The sequence below is a fragment of the Nannobrachium achirus genome, assembly GCF_963921795.1.
Source record: "Nannobrachium achirus genome assembly, chromosome: 8".
NCBI classification, from domain to species: domain Eukaryota; kingdom Metazoa; phylum Chordata; class Actinopteri; order Myctophiformes; family Myctophidae; genus Nannobrachium; species Nannobrachium achirus.
The window spans coordinates 2,624,020-2,646,519 of NC_137817.1; the positions used below are offsets into that span (position 1 = coordinate 2,624,020).

The 22,500-nt window shown below is 43.8% G+C and overlaps 1 protein-coding gene across 1 annotated transcript in view; it reads right to left on the reverse strand.

The window, feature by feature from the left end:
- sik3 (SIK family kinase 3) overlaps window positions 1–22,500 on the reverse strand; it is a 144,694-nt gene that overhangs the window by 13,261 nt on the left and 108,933 nt on the right. The window contains exons 19-25 of the mRNA XM_080732189.1: window positions 20,464–20,573; window positions 17,249–17,400; window positions 14,869–15,020; window positions 9,859–10,120; window positions 6,139–6,393; window positions 4,261–4,468; window positions 1,960–2,108 (exon numbers count right to left, since the gene is read on the reverse strand). Of these exons, the coding sequence (XP_080588315.1) occupies window positions 1,960–2,108; window positions 4,261–4,468; window positions 6,139–6,393; window positions 9,859–10,120; window positions 14,869–15,020; window positions 17,249–17,400; window positions 20,464–20,573 (1,288 nt within the window). The remainder of the gene's footprint in view (window positions 1–1,959; window positions 2,109–4,260; window positions 4,469–6,138; window positions 6,394–9,858; window positions 10,121–14,868; window positions 15,021–17,248; window positions 17,401–20,463; window positions 20,574–22,500) is intronic.

Here is a 22,500-nt window from a genome sequence, read left to right on the forward strand (position 1 = left end):
GTAGGGTAAGGTACTTACATAAGCATCATCACAGGTCTGGATGGTGTGGTGTCTCTGAAGCTGGGAGCGGCTCCGTTAGGAGTGGTGTGGTGTGGTATGGTATGGTATGGGTTAGGGGTAGGGGTAGGGTAAGGTACTTACATAAGCATCATCACAGGTCTGGATGGTGTGGTGTCTCTGCAGCTGGGTTAGGGTATGGGTTAGGGGTAGGGGTAGGGTATGGGTTAGGGTTAGGGTATGGGTTAGGGGTAGGGTAAGGTACTTACATAAGCATCATCACAGGTCTGGATGGTGTGGTGTCTCTGAAGCTGGGAGCGGCTCCGTTAGGAGTGGTGTGGTGTGGTATGGTATGGTATGGGTTAGGGGTAGGGGTAGGGTATGGGTTAGGGGTAGGGTATGGGTTAGGGGTAGGGTAAGGTACTTACATAAGCATCATCACAGGTCTGGATGGTGTGGTGTCTCTGAAGCTGGGTAAGGGTTAGGGTATGGGTTAGGGTATGGGTAAGGGTTAGGGTATGGGTAAGGGTTAGGGTATGGGTAAGGGTTAGGGTATGGGTTAGGGGTAGGGTATGGGTTAGGGTTAGGGTATGGGTTAGGGTTAGGGTATGGGTTAGGGGTAGGGTATGGGTTAGGGGTAGGGTAAGGTACTTACATAAGCATCATCACAGGTCTGGATGGTGTGGTGTCTCTGAAGCTGGGAGCGGCTCCGTTAGGAGTGGTGTGGTGTGGTATGGTATGGTATGGGTTAGGGGTAGGGTAAGGTACTTACATAAGCATCATCACAGGTCTGGATGGTGTGGTGTCTCTGTAGCTGGGTTAGGGTTAGGGTATGGGTTAGGGGTAGGGTATGGGTTAGGGGTAGGGGTAGGGGTAGGGTAAGGTACTTACATAAGCATCATCACAGGTCTGGATGGTGTGGTGTGGTATGGTATGGTATGGTATGGGTTAGGGGTAGGGTTAAGGTTAGGTACTTACATAAGCATCATCACAGGTCTGGATGGTGTGGTGTCTCTGCAGCTGGGAGCGGCTCCGTTAGGAGTGGTGTGGTATGGTATGGTATGGTAGGGTTAGGGGTAGGGTAAGGTACTTACATAAGCATCATCACAGGTCTGGATGGTGTGGTGTCTCTGTAGCTGGGTTAGGGTATGGGTTAGGGGTAGGGTATGGGTTAGGGTTAGGGTATGGGGTAGGGGTAGGGTAAGGTACTTACATAAGCATCATCACAGGTCTGGATGGTGTGGTGTCTCTGTAGCTGGGTTAGGGTTAGGGTATGGGTTAGGGGTAGGGTATGGGTTAGGGGTAGGGTATGGGTTAGGGGTAGGGTAAGGTACTTACATAAGCATCATCACAGGTCTGGATGGTGTGGTGTCTCTGCAGCTGGGTTAGGGTATGGGTTAGGGTTAGGGTATGGGTTAGGGTTAGGGTATGGGTTAGGGTTAGGGTATGGGTTAGGGTATGGGTTAGGGTTAGGGTATGGGTTAGGGTATGGTATGGGTTAGGGTAAGGTACTTACATAAGCATCATCACAGGTCTGGATGGTGTGGTGTCTCTGAAGCTGGGTTAGGGTATGGGTTAGGGTATGGGTTAGGGTTAGGGTAAGGTACTTACATAAGCATCATCACAGGTCTGGATGGTGTGGTGTCTCTGCAGCTGGGTTAGGGTATGGGTTAGGGGTAGGGTAAGGTACTTACATAAGCATCATCACAGGTCTGGATGGTGTGGTGTCTCTGCAGCTGGGTTAGGGTATGGGTTAGGGGTAGGGTAAGGTACTTACATAAGCATCATCACAGGTCTGGATGGTGTGGTGTCTCTGCAGCTGGGTTAGGGTATGGGTTAGGGTTAGGGTATGGGTAAGGGTAAGGGTATGGGGTAGGGGTAGGGTATGGGTTAGGGTTAGGGTATGGGTTAGGGTTAGGGTATGGGTTAGGGGTAGGGTATGGGTTAGGGTAAGGTACTTACATAAGCATCATCACAGGTCTGGATGGTGTGGTGTCTCTGCAGTTGGGAGCGGCTCCGGAAGCCGTCGGCCTGCGGAGGCCGAGGGTAACCTGCACCGTTCAGATCAGGCACCTCCATGGCCTGCCCTGGGGTCCTGCACTCCTCCACGTCTGGACAGGGAGAGACAGAGAGAGGCTGGTTACCATGGAGACACATATACTAACCAACAAGACAATATGATCACATTACACCAATCTTAGCATCCCTCCACTGGCTGCCAATTGATTTTAGAATACATCTTAACTCTCAAATACCTGGAACGCGCCCGAGTCGCGTCTGGCGTATGCCCAAGGCTGTCCCTGTTCCGGTTCCGGTCTCCCCCAAGCCCCCTGTGATTGGCTGAACCGGACGTAGGGAGCGCTCGGTTGTAGTCACTTGGACCGCGTGAGGTGCACCAAAACCCAATTATCATTGCGTTTATCGTGCGCTTGCCCAGGCCTTACGGCCTGGGCATAAATATAACGATTGCATTCACCACGGCTTCGTAACTCGCGTGGCGCTCCGCCGGCCGCGCGGCCCTGGCCCGCTCTGCGCCCCCGAGCGCCGCAGGCGCGAGTGGGGCGAAGTGGGACCAAGGTCCGCTGGCCTTCGCGCCGCTTGCAATGTCGTGGACAATAACTTAATGTCGTGGACAATAACTGTGACATCTAACCATAAAACGAGCGCTCCCTTCATAGACACGCTTGGTAATCTGCTGGACGCGCCCGAGTCGCGTTAGATTTGAACCACTTTAACCATTATTTTATGCTTTAACTATTGAAAAATAGCAGATATACAGCACGGCACCGAGTGCCGCGCTGCGAGCTTGTAGATCTGCTATTTTTGAAAAATCTTGAAAATGTGTGCAAGTCTTTGAATATCTTTGACCCGACTTCTAAATCCTTCTAAATCATGTTGTTCTCAAACTTTTTCATGTCAAGGACCCCCAAAATCACAGGTATTTGGCCACGGACCCCCATCTCAAAATATGTTGTTCCAGGGACCACCCTGAAGCAAATATTTGAGTTACAAATGTTCGCTTTTAAATAGATATATTCAAAGACTTGCAAAGAAAACTCATGATTTTTCAAAAATAGCAGATCTACAAGCTCGCAGCGCGGCACTCGGTGCCGCGCTGTGAGCTTGTATATCTGCTATTTTTCAATAGTTAAAGCAGTCAATAATCCTAGGCCTAAATGGGTTAAAATCCTACTCATTACATGCATGGCCAGGATGGGCCTTGCCCCTGCCTATACAGCGGACCTAGTGACCGACTATGTGCCTCCCCGTACCTTGAGATCGGCAAACAAAGCACTCCTGGACTTTCCGTCTGGTAATGTCAATACTAAAGGACCTTTAAAAGGCCTTTTCCTTTAGAGCCCCTACCCTGTGGAATGCCCTGCCCCTTGAGATCCGCCTCGCAGAGTCTGTCCCCCGTTTTAAATCTCTTCTTAAAACCTATTTATACAGTCTAGCTTTTAATCCCTAACCCCTATCTCAATGTTATTTGCACTGTTTTTTTTTTTTTAACCTTTTTAACCTTTGTGTGTCTTTGTCCATTTGCTGTTTTGTGTCTCCAGTAAAGCACTTTGTAACTTTGTTTTATAAATAAAGTTTTATTTTATTATTATTATTATACTGTACACACACACACACACACACACACACACACACACACACACACACACACACACACACTGAGATGTCCGTTAGAACAGTGGTTCTCAAACCTTTTTGACTTTTGTCTGAATTACACTGTTAATTTATATAATCTTACATCATATTACACTACATAAAAATGCAAATCTTTCCTCCTGAGATACGGTAGGCTATGTCACGGAGAAATATCTGTTTCCATCAGAACTGCCTGGAAATAACTTTTCAGCGATGCGAGGCGTTGTGTGCTTGTAGATCTGCTGTTTTCACTAGTTTTGTGCGACAGTCTTGTATGATGAAGCAGGGCTTTGCTTTACCAAAAGACGCACAAACTTGAAACTTGGAGATTTGGAGACTTGTTTTCTGCCTGACAGTGACGATATTTTAGTGATTATGTTGCGAGGAAAACGTTGAGATAACAGCCATTTTGGTTAGAACTGACTGAAAATAACTTTGTACTTCTAGTTTAAAACGACACTAAATATTTTTTAAGTGTCCAAATAAATTCCAAATATTATCAAGTTATCTCGCGGCACCCCTGGACTGCAGTCGCGGCACCCCAGGGTGCCCCGTCACCCCAGGGTGCCCCGTCACCCACTTTGAAGACCCCTGCCGTAAGGTGCCTACCTCTGACTGGGCGTATGTATCCTGCGTGCCGGTGGTGCGTGGGCGAGGTGTAAGGCGGCGTGCTGCCTCTAGGTGGCGCCAGCAGCTCGTGGCCCTCCACCACGGCCTTGGCCAGAAGCCCCGCCTCCTGGTGGTATGAAGGGGGAGGGGGCTCGTCCTCCTCCATGCTCTCTGAGTGGCTGAGGCCCGGGCAGGCTCCTCCCCCCTGCTGTTGGGGGGGGGGGGGAGGAGCCGGGGTTAGCAGAGTTAAACAAAACTAATGAAATAACAAAAACTAAAAATGAAAACATTTTCGTTGAACTAAAACTAAAACTAGAATAAAAAATAAAAAAAATAAATCAAACTGTATTGTGTATTTACAAAACTAAATTATAGAAAAAATGTCCTTAGATTTTCTTGTTGTGCAACAGTAACTCAATATACATTTTTTAAATGGTATCTTTTGTATCTTTTGTTGAGTTTTTAACAAATACTTATTCTGACCATTTTCAATCCTGCACCTGACAACCCAACGTATTAAAACAATAAGAATAATAATAACACTAAAACTAATACAAACTAAACTAAAACCAGTAAGACTCCCTAATCGGGAGATAAGCGACCGTAGGTCACTTATCTCCACAAATAGGGCAAAAATTTGTTTTGCCAAAATCTTCCTGATCCATGTTGATGACATGAGTGTAGACATACTGTGTAGTGATTTTCGTGATTTTAGGGCAAAATCTGTAGGAGCAGTGTCCAAAAATGTGTTTTTAAAAATCGGCCTGGAGGTGGCGCTATATGGGAGAGATTCATGTTGATGGGATGAGTGTAGACATACTGTGTACCGATTTGTGTGATTTTAGGGCAAAAATTGTAGGAGCAGTGTCCAAAAATGTGTTTTGCAAGAATCGGCCTCATGGTGGCGCTAGAAGAGGGCCATGTGAGAAATGAGGGGTGGGGTCTCCGCACCGCCAAGGCGGACGAATAGGTACCGGCCCCGGCTGTCCCGGTCGCTCCTAGCCGGAGTTACGGCATTTTATGTGAGCTGCAGTGTAGGGGGTCCTCCACCACTTTTGCATCCGTTCTGGAGCACCAGGAGTCGGTGGTCCCCGGGAATTCCCTGTGAGCAGCCCCGTTGGGGTGGTCATTTGGTCAGTTTAGCACATTTGGTCATTTTTTACATCTGGGGGTCCCCCAGGGACCGTCCTTGGAGGTTGTAGTTTGGCAGGTAAGGAGTGTGTGTGCAAAATTTGGCATGGATCGGGGCAACGGTTGCGGAGATATGAGCAGGGCAAGAGTGTGACGTGTGACGTGTGACTGACGGACTGACTCACTCACGTGTGACTGACTCACTCACGGACAGCCTGTGGAGGTTTTGGTAGTAAATGCGACCTATGGTCGCAACAACGCATTGTCAAAAAAATAAAAACAATTAAAAACTATCAAACCCACTCTAAAAAACAAATGGAAACTAACTGAATTAGAAAAATACATATATTGTCAAAACAAACTAAAACAAAACCATAATGAAAATCAAACCCAGTTTGAAGTGAGCGGTGCATTTGAACAGTTCATTTAATTATTTCATCATTCAATGGTATATGAGATACTTCAATGGTTTCCTATGGAAATAAGCGTAGTCTTTTCTAGGATCTCCTTTTAGTTGACCTTGTGCCAGTGAACTGTACCGTCATGAAACTGTACCTTTTTCTATGCAAATTTTTAATAAAGTCTTCAATCAATCAATCAAGCTATATCCTGTGTGTGCGGCTCAACAGCGCCAGGCCTGCCACTGGTCACCCAGCAGTACTGCAGCTCATGCTACATAGTTACACACTCAGCCAGGCAGTGGAGCCGGTGTGCACCCGCTCAAAGACCCCAGAAAGTTCTGCTAACCTGTGGCGGGACGTCGGGGGTCCTGATCTGCAGGAGGTGGTGGTGGTAGCCCCCCTGCGAGGGCCCGCCCGGGGGGGGCCCCTCCAGGCTCAGCAGCATGTCTCCGTACTCCTGTTGCGTGTGGGGCGGGGTGGGGGGCAGCGGGGGGGCGGGCCCCCCTCGGGGGCTCTGCCTCTTCAGCAGGGCCGCCAGGTCCTGGGGGTTGAGCCGGGGGTCCGCGTGGCCCGTCAGGGAGTGACGGGGAGACAGCAGGCCCTGCGGGGTGGGGGCACGGTTAACCACCCAGTAGTCTCACATGAATTGAATACCAAGGACCTCCGACCGTAAAAGGTCTTATTTGGGATGTTCCTTTTAGGCAGGGTTAACCTCGCCTACCAGGCTTTCTGGGGGAAAGCCTGGTGTTCGTTCACAACAGGCCGTTTGGTTTCCGCCCAACCTTGCGCCCAACGCGGAAACCACTAGAAGAAGCGGCGTCACTCTGATTTGGTTCCCTCCGTTTGTTTCCCCAATCCCTATTAAAATGCTTCAGTAGCCTAGTGTAGTCTTTCCAGTCGCTACGAGTTGGACTAAAAGATGCATATACCAAACAAATTCTTCAAAAACAAAACTCTGCATCAAGGAGTTTATTAGGTAGGCCCTAAAAGCATGTCCTTGAGCGCAGGGGAATTATTTTGGGTTAAAACTGTTTCCGGTGGATAGTTCCGGCCAAATTGTAGTCCTTTGAGTACTACAACATGACGTGTTGTGGTTTCCGCTCCAGACCGGTTACAAGCAAAAGTGAAGTGATACCAGACTAGGCAGGGTGTTTAACTGTACTTGTACTGTACTACATTTATATTGTATTGACTGTACTTGTACTGTTCTCCATTTTTGTCTAATACAATAATCAATCAATCAATCAATCAAACAAACATAGCCAAACAACTATTCCACAATCTCCAAATGCTAGAGTAGTGAAGTGTGACGTCATTTACCCATCCTACCTGATTCACAGTTTTCTTCCCCCATTCTGAATTCCCATAGACTTTTTTCATATCGCGTCATATAAGAACTGTGTTCCAAACATAAACAAATGATCTCAGCAGTTTGACTCATATGGATATGAAGAATCAACTGATGGTGAGAAAACTCTAATGTTACTGTCACCCTATTAGTTACATTTTTGCTAGAAACAGACTGTATCAACTATGAGTGACTGACTATCATAAACCACGCAGAGCCACCTCGCCAACACTATTGCAAAGACCGTTTGTTTATTTTTGGACCACAATGCTTATATGAGGCGATTTTAAGATGACTCAATGTTATTCTCCATAGAGAATTACTTGATTGGAACGGGGGGATGAGCGAGTCACGTCATGACTTCGTTATTCTATAGAGTCACCTCCCAAAATATGAGTAATGGAAGCTGACATTTCCATTCACGGAAATCTATTTTAAATGATCCATTTCTGCTAAGCAGCGAAGCTATAGATGCTTAGAAGGCATTGATTTATATTAGGATACATTTGTGCGACTGTAAAGACAAAATGGAAGTGTGGAGGAGACTGCACATCCGCTTTATATTTTACTCATGATCAGAGCTTGTAGATCTGCTATTTGTTTTTAAATCGTGAAAAGGTCTTTGAATACTTTGACCCGATTCTATAAAGGTCTTCTAAATCCTTATATATAAGGTTTAAAAAAAATAATGGTTCTCAAAGCTTTTCATGTCAAGGACCCCCAAAATGTATTTGTCCACGGACCCCCATGCATCTCTAAATATTTCATTCCCAGAAGCAGAGGTTTGAGTTACAAAAGTTTGCTTTGAAATATACAAAAATACAAAATGTTCATGATTTTTCAAAAATAGCAGATCTACAAGCTCGCAGCGCGGCACTCAGTGCTCATGTGAATTCAAGAGCCAATCAATCAGGGTCTGTGTTTATTATAATTATGTTTTTCTAGCAGCTAGAATTTTAACACAAGAAGAAGGGATCACATTAGTCCAGTCCTGTCTACATTACATTGGTTACCTGTATCTTTTAGAATTACTTTTAAAGCTCTTTTATTTATTTTTAAAGCACTAAATAACTTGGCACCCTCTTATATTAGTGATTCTATGGAGTTTTATGTTCCACCAAGAACGCTTAGGTCCTCCACTGCTCTTCTACTAGAGGTCCCTAAAGGTCCTCATAACATAAAGGCATAGGTATGGTCCCTAAAGGTCCTCATAACATAAAGGCATAGGTATGGTCCCTAAAGGTCCTCATAACATAAAGGCATAGGTATGGTCCCTAAAGGTCCTCATAACATAAAGGCATAGGTATGGTCCCTAAAGGTCCTCATAACATAAAGGCATAGGTATGGTCCCTAAAGGTCCTCATAACATAAAGGCATAGGTATGGTCCCTAAAGGTCCTCATAACATAAAGGCATAGGTATGGTCCCTAAAGGTCCTCATAACATAAAGGCATAGGTATGGTCCCTAAAGGTCCTCATAACATAAAGGCATAGGTATGGTCCCTAAAGGTCCTCATAACATAAAGGCATAGGTATGGTCCCTAAAGGTCCTCATAACATAAAGGCATAGGTATGGTCCCTAAAGGTCCTCATAACATAAAGGCATAGGTATGGTCCCTAAAGGTCCTCATAACATAAAGGCATAGGTATGGCCGCTTTTTGGGTTTATGGCCCTCAGTTATGGAACACACCTCTGGAGCTTAAAAGGACAAGCTCTCTCAGTGTTTTTAAAACTAAGCCGAAAACGTATTTTTTTAATATGGCTTTTACTTAAATCAGTTTTCTGTGTTTACTTCTTGTGATCTTTTATTATAATCTTTTATTATTTCTTATTGTTATTCCTTTTGCCCTCAATGACTAGTTTCTATTTTTTGAACACCACTGTTTCTGTTTTTATTTTATTGTATTTTACTTGTATGTAAAGCACTGTGGGCTACATGGTATGTTAGTCCATGGGCCATACCAGATGTCGGTATCGGAAAGGTGGCAAAGGTTACCATGCATTTTTGAAAAGCTCTATCTGTAGATTATATTTTGGTATGATAACCCTTTCTGAGACACATTGGTGTTATCCGCCGCTAGAGATGGTGTCCCATTAACTTTACATTACAGGAAAAAAAGCAAAAAAAATTGATCTGCTAAGTAACATATGAGGGGTCAAACTAGGGGGTTTTCATGCTTCTGAATCCATTGCAAGCATTTGTTTTGCATAAAAAACATTAATTGGGCTAAACGGACCCCACAAAAGTGTGAAAAGTGATGACTCATCACTTTTCATCACTAAACCATAGTCTTGTGGGGCCGTTTTTTTGCCCAAGGAATGTTTTTTGTGCAAAACAGATGCTTGCAATGGATTCAGCATCATGAAAATCCCTCATATGTTACTTAAAGCAGATAATCTTTTTTGCTTTTTTTCCTGTAATGTAAAGTTAATGGGACACCAACTCTAGTGGCTGATAACACCAATGTAGCTGTGTCTCAGAAAGGGTTATCATACCAACATATAATCTACAGATAGAGCTTTTCAAAAATGCATGGTAACCTTTGCCACCTTTCCGATACCGACATCTTGTATGGCCCATGGACTATGTATGAAAGGTGCTATACATCTGGTATGGCCCATGGACTATGTATGAAAGGTGCTATACATCTCGTATGGCCCATGGACTATGTATGAAAGGTGCTATACAAATAAAGTTCATTGGTTCATTATCATTACCTGCAGGGTGGGGGTGACGTGCTGCTGGGGGGGCCGGTAGTCCAGAGGGGTGGGGGAGAGCAGGGCCTGCTGGAGGGCCGAGGGGCTGCCGTACGGCCCCCCGCCCACGTAGCCCTCCAGGCCGGGCACCGCCAGGGAGGGGCCCCCCACCTGCAGGTAGGGGGCGTAGGCCCCCCGCGGGGCCCCCCCGGGGTCCGTGGAGAACAGGTGGGTGTTGTACTGGGCCTGGTCGTAGCCCGACGAGAAGCGACCCAGACTGCGACTGTGGAGAGGGAAAGAGCATAAGATATATCAGTCAATATTACAGAATTAACCCATTTAGGCCAAGAATTATTGAATGCTTTAGCTATTGAAAAATAGCAAATATACAAGCACCGAGTGCCGCACTGCGAGCTTGTAGATCTGCTATTTTTGAAAAAGTTGTGAAAATGTGTGCAAATCTTTCAACATACTGTATGTATTTTTAAAGCTGTAATTCAAATTTTGCTTCTGGGTGGTCCCTGGAACTAAATATTTTGAGATGGGGGTCCACAGCCAAATACATATCATTTTGGGGGTCCTTCACATGAAAAGGTTTGAGAAACACTGACATAGTAGTCTCTCAAGAAACAGACTAACTGAGCTCCAGTTGAGTGAAAAGGACCTTTTCTTTGACTATGGCTGGCCAGATTGCTGACATAAAAACAGGATTCAAAAGACCCTTATAGAATCGGGTCAAAATTCAGATTTTCATGATTTAAAAAGAATAGCAGATCTACAAGCTCCTACCAGTCCTTTAAACTGGTTGATTATAGACACTAACTAGCAGGTAGTATGAAGCTACTAACGGATTATGTCCCTGTCAATAGATACAGAATAGGTGGGAACTATTGGGACATCTGGGCACCGCTATGTAAAAGTGGCTATTTTGTCCAAAATGTCACAAAATTAAATACAAAAAATGGTCTTGTGTAATATAAAGTATACATGATGAGAACATGCAGCGTACATCATTATCAGACTCAATTTCATCCTTCGACTTCTTGATTATGTCCACAAATCGATGGATAGGTTTTGTAGCAATTTGTAGCAATATCAGACTTTATTTGTCGAATGTTTTCAAATATTCTATATCCTATTCTATATCATGCCTCCTTGACCCCCCCCCCCCCCCAAAAAAAAATAAAAAATAAAAAATAAAAAAAATAAAAATGAATAAGCACTTGTTTACGTAATCTGGTCACTGATGACCCCTGCTGGTTGTTCTTGGTACTGGATGGTGCTACAGCACTGCAGTCTAAAGCAGTGTTTCTCAACCTTTTTTCTGCATGGGCACACTTTTCATGTCCCAAGAATCCATGGGCACACCAACATAATACGGGGGTGTAAATATCGTCACTGTCGGGAAGAAACCTTGTATCTCCAAGTTTCAAATGTGTACGTTTCTTCACAAAGTAAAGCCCTGCTTCATCATACAAGGCTGTCGCACAACAGTAGTGAAAACAGCAGATCTACAAGCTGTGCTTGTAGATCGTCTGTTTTCACCAGTTTAAATCATTTTTAAAATGATAAATACAATACTGGCTTTCAAGCAGTTTCAAGGGGCACACTTGACCCTTCTCAGGGGCACACCAAAGGTCCCCAGGACCAGTGGTTGAGAAACACAGCAGTCTAAACACCCAACAGGTTTAGAACCGTGTTAACAAGCAGACTGCAGTGGTTTACGTTTGGACAGTCACGTTGACGTTATGTGTGAAGTCCACATGACGGTCACACATTTCGTCAGGTCACCAGGTTCACCGTAACACCCCCACATTGCTGCAGAATGCAGGAACGGAGAACACAGCTTCTGAACCATTCTTTATTCCAATAAAAGGTCACTGAACTAAATGTTGGAGCCGTTCTTCAAAAGACACACCATCTTCCCAACACTCTGACACTAAAATGTCTTCTTTTTCACACAGAGACACAAATCAGGAGAAAACCTACGCATGTTATCGACCTTTCTCTCGCCTCTTCGCTAGCATCCTTTAAAATCGCCCTGAAAAAAACACTTACAGGCAGCAGCCGTTCACAACTGGTAAAAACAAACATAGCCCAGCCCTACCCTCCCCTGACCCCTCTTTGTATTTACCTACGGTATGTTTTTATTTTTGGTATTTTTAAATTGTTTTCCCCTTTTTTTCCTGACTATATCTACTGCATAGTACTGTGTTCTATCCGTCTGTCATTCAATGTTATATGAGATACTTCAATGGTTTCCTATGGAAATAAGCGTAGTCTTTTCATGGATCTCCTTTTAGTAGACCTTGTACCAGTGAACTGTACCGTCATGAAACTGTACCTTTTCCTATGCAAACTGACAATAAAGTCTTCAATCAATCAATCAATCTTACTGAGACACACTCTCTCTAGCAGCAGTAAACATGGGACGTCTGTGAGGTCTGCAGTTCAAATGTGTTCTCCTGCTATAGCGCTAAAACCGAAGGCCTTAAAGGAGTGTAAATCCCTAACATCCTTTAAAACAGCTCTGAAAAGCCACTTACAGGCGGCTGCTACTGGAAACTGGTGACGGTAAACTTAGCCTAACCTCATCCTCCCCCCTGACCCTTCTATTGGAAATACATTTTATTCCTGCATTGTGTTTTTCTTCTTTTTTCCTCTGCATAGCACTGTGTTTTATCTGTCTGTCATTCAATGTTATAGGCGTTAAAAAGGGATTTCAATGTAAATAAGCCGTGTGCTTTCCTGACCTGAGTGTATCCTTTTAGTTGATCTTGTACCAGTGAACTGTGCTGTCATGAAACTGTACCTTTTCCTATGCAAACTGACAATAAAGTCTTCAATCAGTCAGTGAGACAGCGTCCACTGAAGCCCCTATCATAGTAGGCGCCGCGGTGATAAGCTATCCACCGCAGTGTAGTCTTTTTAAGTCATAAAACTACAACATTGCGTCATTACTCGCGGTGAAGAGCTATCCACCGCGAACCCCAACACATCTCTCTGTTTTTACTATCAGACAGATCGGCCCATCACCCCGTTCACTGATTGGTTGATCTAGACCAGTCAGTCACAGTGATAGGACTTCACCGTGACTGACTGTGATGGCCTCCACTTGTTTTCTCACTTTAGGTGGATAGCTGATCACCTAAAATTTGCCGTGATAGGCTCTTCACCGCAGACTCTGATAGGGGCTTTAGGAGGAAGCTATTCATACCTAGTGGCCAAGCATGGGTTGGGATATCTTCTAAACAACATCTAAAGCATCTTTGGAGGCCTCTACATGTGTATATACAGTATATATGTATGTAGTATCAATGTGTATCATGTACATATGTATATACAGTATACAGTATATCTATGCTGTATCAATGGGACAGTGTTAACCTTGTCAACTATAACTATGAACAAAACTGTCGATCCACAAGTAACTATGAGCTATGATGACAAAAACTAAATGTTGACAATTTTGTCAACCAACTAAAACTACACTAAAACAAAAACTATATGAAAATAGCCGATCTAGAAGCTCACAATTCGCCTGTGAGCTTGTAGATCATATATTTTCATATTGGGGGGGTGTGACATCACTTCCTCTACATCTGTCCTCCACTTACTTCCAACAGCTCAGCTCAACCCCTCAGCCAATCAAAGTGGACGCTCCGTTGATGATGTCATCACAGAGCGGTGGGTTTGGTGGGGGGGGGGGGGGGGGGGGCAGATATGGTTCAAACTAATCTAGAGAATTAAGCCTGTCTTTAAACCCAGGCTGGGTCTGATTTGGGGATTTTAGAGAAATGTGTTTGTGAGCGCGATAAGATGACGGAATGCAAAACATTTTAAAAGTGTGGGAGTGAACTGAAAGACCTAAACCGTGTTTTGCAATGTGATTAAAAAAAGAAATACAAATAAACAAATAAATAAAAAGTACATAATCATTAAAAAAAAGATAAACACATAATTATATACAGTATAATACAGTGTCTGTTAGTAGAAATTGATGCAATCTAAACATTTTTATTTCCTTTTTTTTAATAAAAAGTGAGAAAAAAAGAAAAAAAGTTGCAATTCTGAGAAATTGCAAGTGTGGTTGCAATGACGCAAGTCACGAGGAACCCGCTGGGAAATGAATTCCTTCGTACCGTTTACATATTAGGTCTACTAGCTCACAACATGTTATGAGCTTGTAGATCGGCTATTTTTTGGTAAAGACATTTGGTAGATTGTGAAAAAAGGACTGTATCAAGTAGGTTATTTACAGGTCCGTATGACCAGTTATAGAGGGTTTAAAAATGGTAGTGGATATGACCAGTTATAGAGGGTTTAAAAATGGTACTGGATATGACCAGTTATAGAGGGTTTAAAAATGGTACTGGATATGCAGCTCAGCAAATAAAAGGTGAATTGATCGCAGTGAATTGATCCACGATACCATTATCGCGAGTGTTTATTATCACGATAAACGAGAGTGTGTGTGTGTGACACTAATACTCATATGTGGAAGCTTGTCACAAGTTTCCCTGAGTTATTCCCGTCGTCTGATGCCGCCAGCCCGAGTTTCACCGAGTTTTTGGACGTTTTTTGGACTTCTATCTACTAGGCATGATCGCGATTGCGAAATTGCATGTTTGACCCCCGTACCAACCCCCATGTTTGTTTACATTTGAAGAAAACATAATGGCTGCTATCTCATGAATGGCTGAACGGATTTCCAAGCGGATTTTCTTTTAGTTTGAAAGCTGTGAACAGCGTGCACACACGTGGTGCATGATCTGTGCATGAATTACATGGAAGTCTATGGAGACTGGGGGCAGTTCAGCCTGAAAATATCAATTTTTAAAGGGAAGCGTATGTGTTGATTGTAATTTGTGGATTCAAATAAAGAATTAAAATGTGTGCACTGCAGTAAGGTGTGTGTGTGTGTGTATGTGTGCTGCAGTAATTTGTGTGTGTGTGCGTGCGCTGCAGTAAGGTGCGTTGTCGCGGGGCGTGGCAGCGGGGCGGGGCTTGCGGCCGACAGGGCGGGGTCACCTGTGCGTCTCTGCGTTGTCGGCGCTCAGCTGCTTGCCCAGCACGCGGTGCCCACACGGCTCCACCAGGGGGCGATGTCCACACGGAGTGGACAGGAAGGCCTGCCGCTGGGCTCCGCCCCCAAGCTCCACCTCCTGCACCTGAATGGTCACCTGCATGACGGACAGCAGAGGGAGACCAATGAAACGCTGAGATAAATACACACGCACACACACAGTGTTGGGGAAGTTACTTTTAAAAACGTAACTTGTACAGTTACAAGTAACTCACCATGACAGTAACGTAAAGTTTCAAGTTACATAGAAAAAGTAACTGAGTTACTTCAAGTTACTTTTTTTCCCCCCAGCATTAAATTGAGAATGTACATTTAGTGTACATGAAACAAGATATGATACCCTACAAAAAAAAAGTCACATGCCAAATAGGTTGACATTTTCTTTAGTAAACATCTGTGCTCCTAAAATAAAGTTAAAAAAGAAGAAAATTATGATCAGTTGAGGACATTTGATCGTCAATCTTAACAAAACTTAAATGTAAAATTATAACTTTGCTTGTAACTTCTTATAACTTGTAACTTGAGCCAAAAATGACCCAAAAAGTATCTCAGTTACTTGACGAGTTACATAAATATGAATGTAACTCAGTTACCAGCAAGTTACAGCCAAATGTAACTTAGTTACTTAACTCAGTTACATGTAACTTTAACTACCCCAACACTGCTGACAATGTATAAAGTCACCATAATAGCTTAGATGAGCAGTAGTGTTTTTTTCCCCCTGAAAAGTTCATATTTTGGACACAGCAGGGATTGATACTAACGCTTGCCTGACTGCCCGAGGCAGGTAAATAAAATGGTCGGCCCGGTAAAGTTTGCCACCAGGTAGGGCATTCACGAAAAGTGATCTTTAGTATTCAAATTATTCGACCTCAAAGTATTCGAATAGTGGAATATTCGACAGGACTGGCCAAACTGTCAAATATTAAGTAAGCAAGAGGAGAACAAAATAGCAGATCTACATGCTAGATCTGCTATGAAAATAGCAGATCTACATGCTCACAATGCCTCGCGTTGCGAGGCGTTGTGAGCATGTAGATCTGCTATTTTCACAATATTTATCTGTAGAGAGGGGATTAAGGGGAGCATATGCTAATTTTGTGCAATTTTGACTTAAAGCGCGATATTTTGCACAGATGTAGCCCAGGGCTTGCTCTAATGATTTAGCTAGGGCGCCCAAGTCTGCGACCTTCGGGGTCGCCACAGCGGCCAAATCAAGTTAGGCTCCCATCGATTTTAGTGATGAAAAGTGATGAGTCATCACTTTTCAGAGTTTTGTTGGTGCTGCGGCGACCCCGAAGGTCGCAGACTCGGGCGCCCTAGCTAAATCATTAGAGCATGCCCTGAGCTACATCTGTGCAAAATTTTGAACTTTTAGACTGATTAGCACGAGAAAAAAAAAAAACCCTAAGGCCTCCGACTAACATGAAAACGCACCCATACGTGTATTGTTTTCTGAGGCCATTTCTAGCCCACAGAATGTGTTTTGTGCAAAACAAATGCCTTCAATGGATTCAGCATGATGACAAACCCCTAGTTAGACCCCTCAGATCCTACTTAAATACCCAGAAAAAAAAAGTAATTCTGGGTATTTTCCTCCTGTATAGAAAGTCAATGTGAGCCCAACTTGATTTGGCCGTTGTGGCGACCCCGAAGGTCGCAGACTTGTGCGCCCTAGCTAAATCATTAGAGCAAGCCCTGGGCTACATCTGTGCAAAATTTCGCGCTTTAAGTCAAAATTGCACGAAATTAGCATTTGCTCCCCTTAATCCCCTCACTACTGCAGAACCGTGTCACATTAAATGTAATACCTACAATTCCAAGTGCTTGTCAGGGTGGGGGTCCTCAGTTCAAATATGTTTATTTTGGGGGTCACGGCCTAAAAAGGTTTGAGAAGCCCTGGTATAGAGCATTAACAAATTCATCCACAAGGGGCATTGACAACTCATTCTTATGACTTCCTATCTAGCCAAGTTTCATAAACTATATATTTTTTAAAGAGAAAACAATAAAAAAATAAAAAAGCGAATATTCGACTTCGGTGAACAACGTCCAATAGTGACTTTGATATTCGAACATTCGAACATTCGAATATTTGGTGAATGCCCTACTACCAGGTTGCCCTACCGGGCAAGCGCACATTGTGAGTAACATAATGACATATCATTAACATATCATTAACATATCATTAACATATCAGTAACATAATGACATATCCGTCTTTAGAAACTTGGACACATTGTGAGTAACATAATGACAATGTTAACAAATTCAATGTTAACAAAATAAATGAAAGAATCATTTTCATTGGCTCTCTGCGCTCACCTGCTGCTGGCCCTGGGCCAATGGCACTCCGGCTCGTGCAGATCCCGTCTGCTGATTGGCTGGCATGGAGCCCCTGGGGAGGCCGGAGGGCGGGGCTTCACTCTGACCCTGGTAGAGAGATGGAGCACCGTGCTGGTACTGGACCGGGGAACCTAAAGGGTTAATTAATATTATTATTAATTAATATGCTGGTACTGGACCGTGGAACCTAAAGGGTTAATTAATAATAATTAATATGTTAACATTATTAATTAATATGCTGGTACTGGACCGTGGAACCTAAAGGGTTAATTAATGTTAATTAACATTATTAATTAATATGCTGGTACTGCTCTGTGGAAGCTGAGTTAATTAACAGTGCCTAAGGCCTGATTCAAGGGGGTTCCACACGGTACGTGGTCACCGCCTGCTAGCAATTCATTTTCAACTAGAGGCGGGCGGCTTTTTCAGCAGCGCAGCAAAGTTTTGGGGCGGCGAGGCGAGCGGGCGCAGTCCCGTGAAATCCCCCGCGAGCGTGCTCGTTTGTGCATGCGTACGCTGGCGGTGAGAGATGGATTGTGTTCATCTTTGTGAAAAACCGCGCGGCGTTTACTCACTGAGCGAGTGTGTTTGTGTCTCACCACGGTGCGGCCACCGCTGATCCTAGCGGCAGCCCCGACGGCAACCGCGTACCGCGTGGAACCCCCTTTACACTGCCAGACAAATCCAGCCCGAATCAGATCTGTGCCACAGCAAGAGTGGAATCTGATTTGTATAAAATATAGTCTAAATGCAGACAGGTCACATGGAATGTGATTTTTTTTTTCAAATGTGACTTGAGCCACATCCAGAGGTGGTTTCAGATCTGATTCAAATCTGATTTCTAAAGATGCGTCTCAGTCTGAACGCAGTAACCTGATCTAACGAGCCAAGTCACATCAAACTGTCCAAAACGTCACTTGCAGCTTGACCTGAGAGCCACTGATGTCATTACAGGGTGTGAGAATAGCATTTTGAGGGCGTTATGAAAATAAAACAATAGTTCTACACTACAGAGCTTTGGGGGGATGCCTCAGTACATGAGATATGTACAGGAACAATTAACCCATTTAGGCCTGAACACATTATGTGTATCATTGTTTTATGCTTTAACTATAAAAAAATAGCAGATATACAAGCTCACAGTGCCGCGCTGTGAGCTTGTAGATCTGCTATTTTTGAAAAATCGTGAAAATTAGAATTTTGACCCGATTCTATAAGTGTCTTTTGAAAAACCCTGTTTCTATGTGTCAGCAATCTGGCCAGCCATCGTCAAAGAAAAGGTCCTTCTCACTTAAAGGGGTTATGCCAGCTTAAGGGTTACTGTCACCTTAAGAAATTATATTAAAACAAGTTAATATTTTTATGATGTCATTGTGGGAATGCGCAATAAACCAATCAAATTAATGTACTGTACATACTGTACTGGTCAGCTGTTGCTCGGGTTGAGGGGCAGACTCTCCCCCTCACCCCCAGCAGTCACTAAAAACAAGGAAGTAACTCTACACGAAAATGTATTTTATATCTAAATCTGTGTATATACAAATTATATTTCCAGACAAATGTGGTTGTTATATCAACATTGTTCATGTGAATATGTTTGTTTATGCTTATGTGTTGAGAAAAAAAAACGCTAAATCAGCGAGTTGTTATTGTCGCGTCTCCCCGGGGACCAGCGCTCTATCTGCGGGGAGAAGAGGTAGAGAGACAGCCTGTCCTGACCGAGGAGGAAAGAGCATTACTACAGCGTTTCTGAAACTGTTCATTTCAGCAATGTATATATCCTCCCTCAAATCACTTATCTATACCAACATCGTCCACAATAAGTTGTTTTTTATCCTTATTTATTGGAAATATAACGCTGGTTCTGGGTTTCACTATCTCTCCTCCGTCTCCCACTGATCCCAATGCGTCCGCCTGACTGACTGAGACTGGCTGACTGTCTCTCTCTGTTACGTGTGTGTGTGTGTGTGTGTGTGTGTGTGTGTGTGTGCGCGCGCGCGTGCGCGCAAAGATCTCTATGTCTACGTAACGTAAAGACTGGTGATGCGACTGGTGATGCGAGGTTAGTCAGACACACGTCGCGTGCAGTTTCGAAGTGTATTCAGAGAGACCACGTGACCCACCGTTTACTACTATGACTTAAGGTGACAGTAACCCTTAACACAACTACTGCCTCTTAATCTGAAGGTTTGCTTGGTGCCTCGGTGCCACGCCGTTTCCTCCATAGGCCGCCGCTATTATTTTGAAGGGCCGGAAGGGGGTTGTTTTTGTTTTTTTGGATTATCACTTGACGGCAACGATTACGTCATCTAGTCACATGACATTGTGAGCCCAGAAGAGAACATGGCTGCGCCCAGCTTTTGTGTACAGTATGGAGAGTGGAGACCATCCTTTGTATAAGAATGTCCCTTTTGGAGAAAATGAAGTCTCTTTATCGGCCTCTCAATGGATTTACTATGGAGGACGTTAACTTCGCGTGCACGCCCGGCGTGCGTTGTAAACAAATCGCGGACATTACCGATGCGGGCGGGACCGGAGCGACGTACAGTAAGTAATAATATCTTTACTGTATATACAGTAAGATTGACAGTCCTCGCCGTCAACGGCGCCATGGTATTAACCCTTTCACTGACGGTGAGCGTCGTCAAGGGCAGCAGAACAGTTAAGCTGGCATAACCCCTGTTAGTGGAGCTCAGTTAGTCTGTTCTTGAGAGACCACTATGTCAGTGGTTCTCAAACCTTTTCATGTGAAGGACCCCCAAAATGATATGTATTTGTCCACGGACCCCCATCTCAAAATATCTAGTTCCAGGGACCACCCAGAAGCAAGATTTGAGTTACAAACGTTCGCTTTGAAAATGCATATATTCAAAGATTTGCACAAATTTTCATGACTTTTTCAAAAATAGCAGATCTACAAGCTTGCAGCGCGCTGTGAGCTTGTATATCTGCTATTTTTCACTGGTTAAAGCATTCAATAATTCTTAGGCCTAAATGGGTTAAATAAAAAAATAGTTCTTTGGCCAAGTGTAAGATGGTGTGCGGGTCATATGCACTATTTGTGCATGATTGAAAGTTGTTCTAATTACAAATGGAGTAAAATCACATCAGAGACCCTTGGTCTCAACCACTGTGACCTTCAAAACGTGCGCGGCACCAAAGCAGCAAGGCATTGTGGGAGTCGTAGTACAGACCGTGGCCCTGCATCATGGCGGTGGAGCCGGGCGGAGGGCTCTGATTGGGCGCTCTGAAGAGGTGGTTGCTGGGATGTGTAGGAGGCGGGCTGGAGGGCTGGATACGCAACCTGATTGGAGGAGACAACCGTCAGTCTCACTGCACTGCTGCACCCATGGGTGCATTCTGATTGGGTGTTCATTTCATAAGCAATTAATGGAGAAAAATGGAGGCAAAGCTCACAACTCAAGATGTGTTGTGTGTGAGCTTGTAGATCACAGCCCGTTCAAATAATAAACATTTCAAATGGGCAAAATGTGACTAAAACTACATTTTATTTAAAAAACTATGACTAAATAAAAATGTCCTGTCAAAATTAACAGCATGTTTACCACACAGTGGCCCTCATGTATCAACGTGCTGCAGATCAAAATTTGGGCGTACACCGAAATTTAGGCAAGTCTCGACATTTATCATTTCAACGTGACTTTGACGTTGGTGTAGGGCAGGGGTTCCCAAACTTTTTTGTCTCAGGGCACCCCATAAATATATTTTTAATCCGAGGCACCCTTACATTATAATTTTCACTCTCAGCACCATATTTATAGCATATCGTCGTTGTCGGGTGGAAACCTTGTATGTCCAAAACTGTTCATTATGAATTTATCATCTATAAAATGTACTAAACTAGTGAAAACAGCAGATCTACAATGTGCTTGTAGATCGGCTGTTTTCACTAGATTTGTGCGACAGTCTTGTATGATGAAGCAGGGCTTTGTTTTAACAAAAGACGTACACATTTGAAACTTGGAGATACAAGGTTTCTGCCCGACAGTGACGACATTTTAGTGATTATGTTGCGAGGAAAGCGTTGAGATAATATCCATTCTGGTTAGAACTGACTGAAAATACCTTTGTACTTCAAGTTTAAAATGATACTAAAAATGTTTTCAAGTGTCCAAATAAATTTCAAATATTATCAAATGATCTCGCGGCACCCCTGCACTGCTGTCGAGGCACCCCAGGGTGCCCCGTCACCCACTTTGAAAACCCCTGGTGTAGGGTAGGATCAGATCTCACGTCAACTTCTGAGGTGGTGTAGGATTCATCTTACACCACTTTGTTCCATTGTAGACATGCGGAGCAGCATTGTCTAACTATCTGACACATGTATCCACTCCAAAATGTATATCTAACACACTAATAAATAATCCCTGTGAAAATATTACATAAGCTACACACGCAAATTTTATTTCCAAGTTACAATGACAAGCAATTAAAATCTAGCGATATGGAAGCAATCTAACACAAGTGCTTTAACAGTCATTCAGATGAAATTGCCGATCTGGCTCAGAAGAAGATTATACTGTAGGTCAGGATACGACCACTTATGATCTGGCTCAGAAGAAGATTATACTGTAGGTCAGGATACGACCACTTATGATCTGGCTCAGAAGAAGATTATACTGTAGGTCAGGATACGACCACTTATGATCTGGCTCAGAAGAAGATTATACTGTAGGTCAGGATACGACCACTTATGATCTGGCTCAGAAGAAGATTATACTGTAGGTCAGGATACGACCACTTATGATCTGGCTCAGAAGAAGATTATACTGTAGGTCAGGATACGACCACTTATGATCTGGCTCAGAAGAAGATTATACTGTAGGTCAGGATACGACCACTTATGATCTGGCTCAGAAGAAGATTATACTGTAGGTCAGGATACGACCACTTATGATCTGGCTCAGAAGAAGATTATACTGTAGGTCAGGATACGACCACTTATGATCTGGCTCAGAAGAAGATTATACTGTAGGTCAGGATACGACCACTTATGATCTGGCTCAGAAGAAGATTATACTGTAGGTCAGGATACGACCACTTATGATCTGGCTCAGAAGAAGATTATACTGTAGGTCAGGATACGACCACTTATGATCTGGCTCAGAAGAAGATTATACTGTAGGTCAGGATACGACCACTTATGATCTGGCTCAGAAGAAGCTTATAGGTCAGGATACGACCACTTATGATCTGGCTCAGAAGAAGCT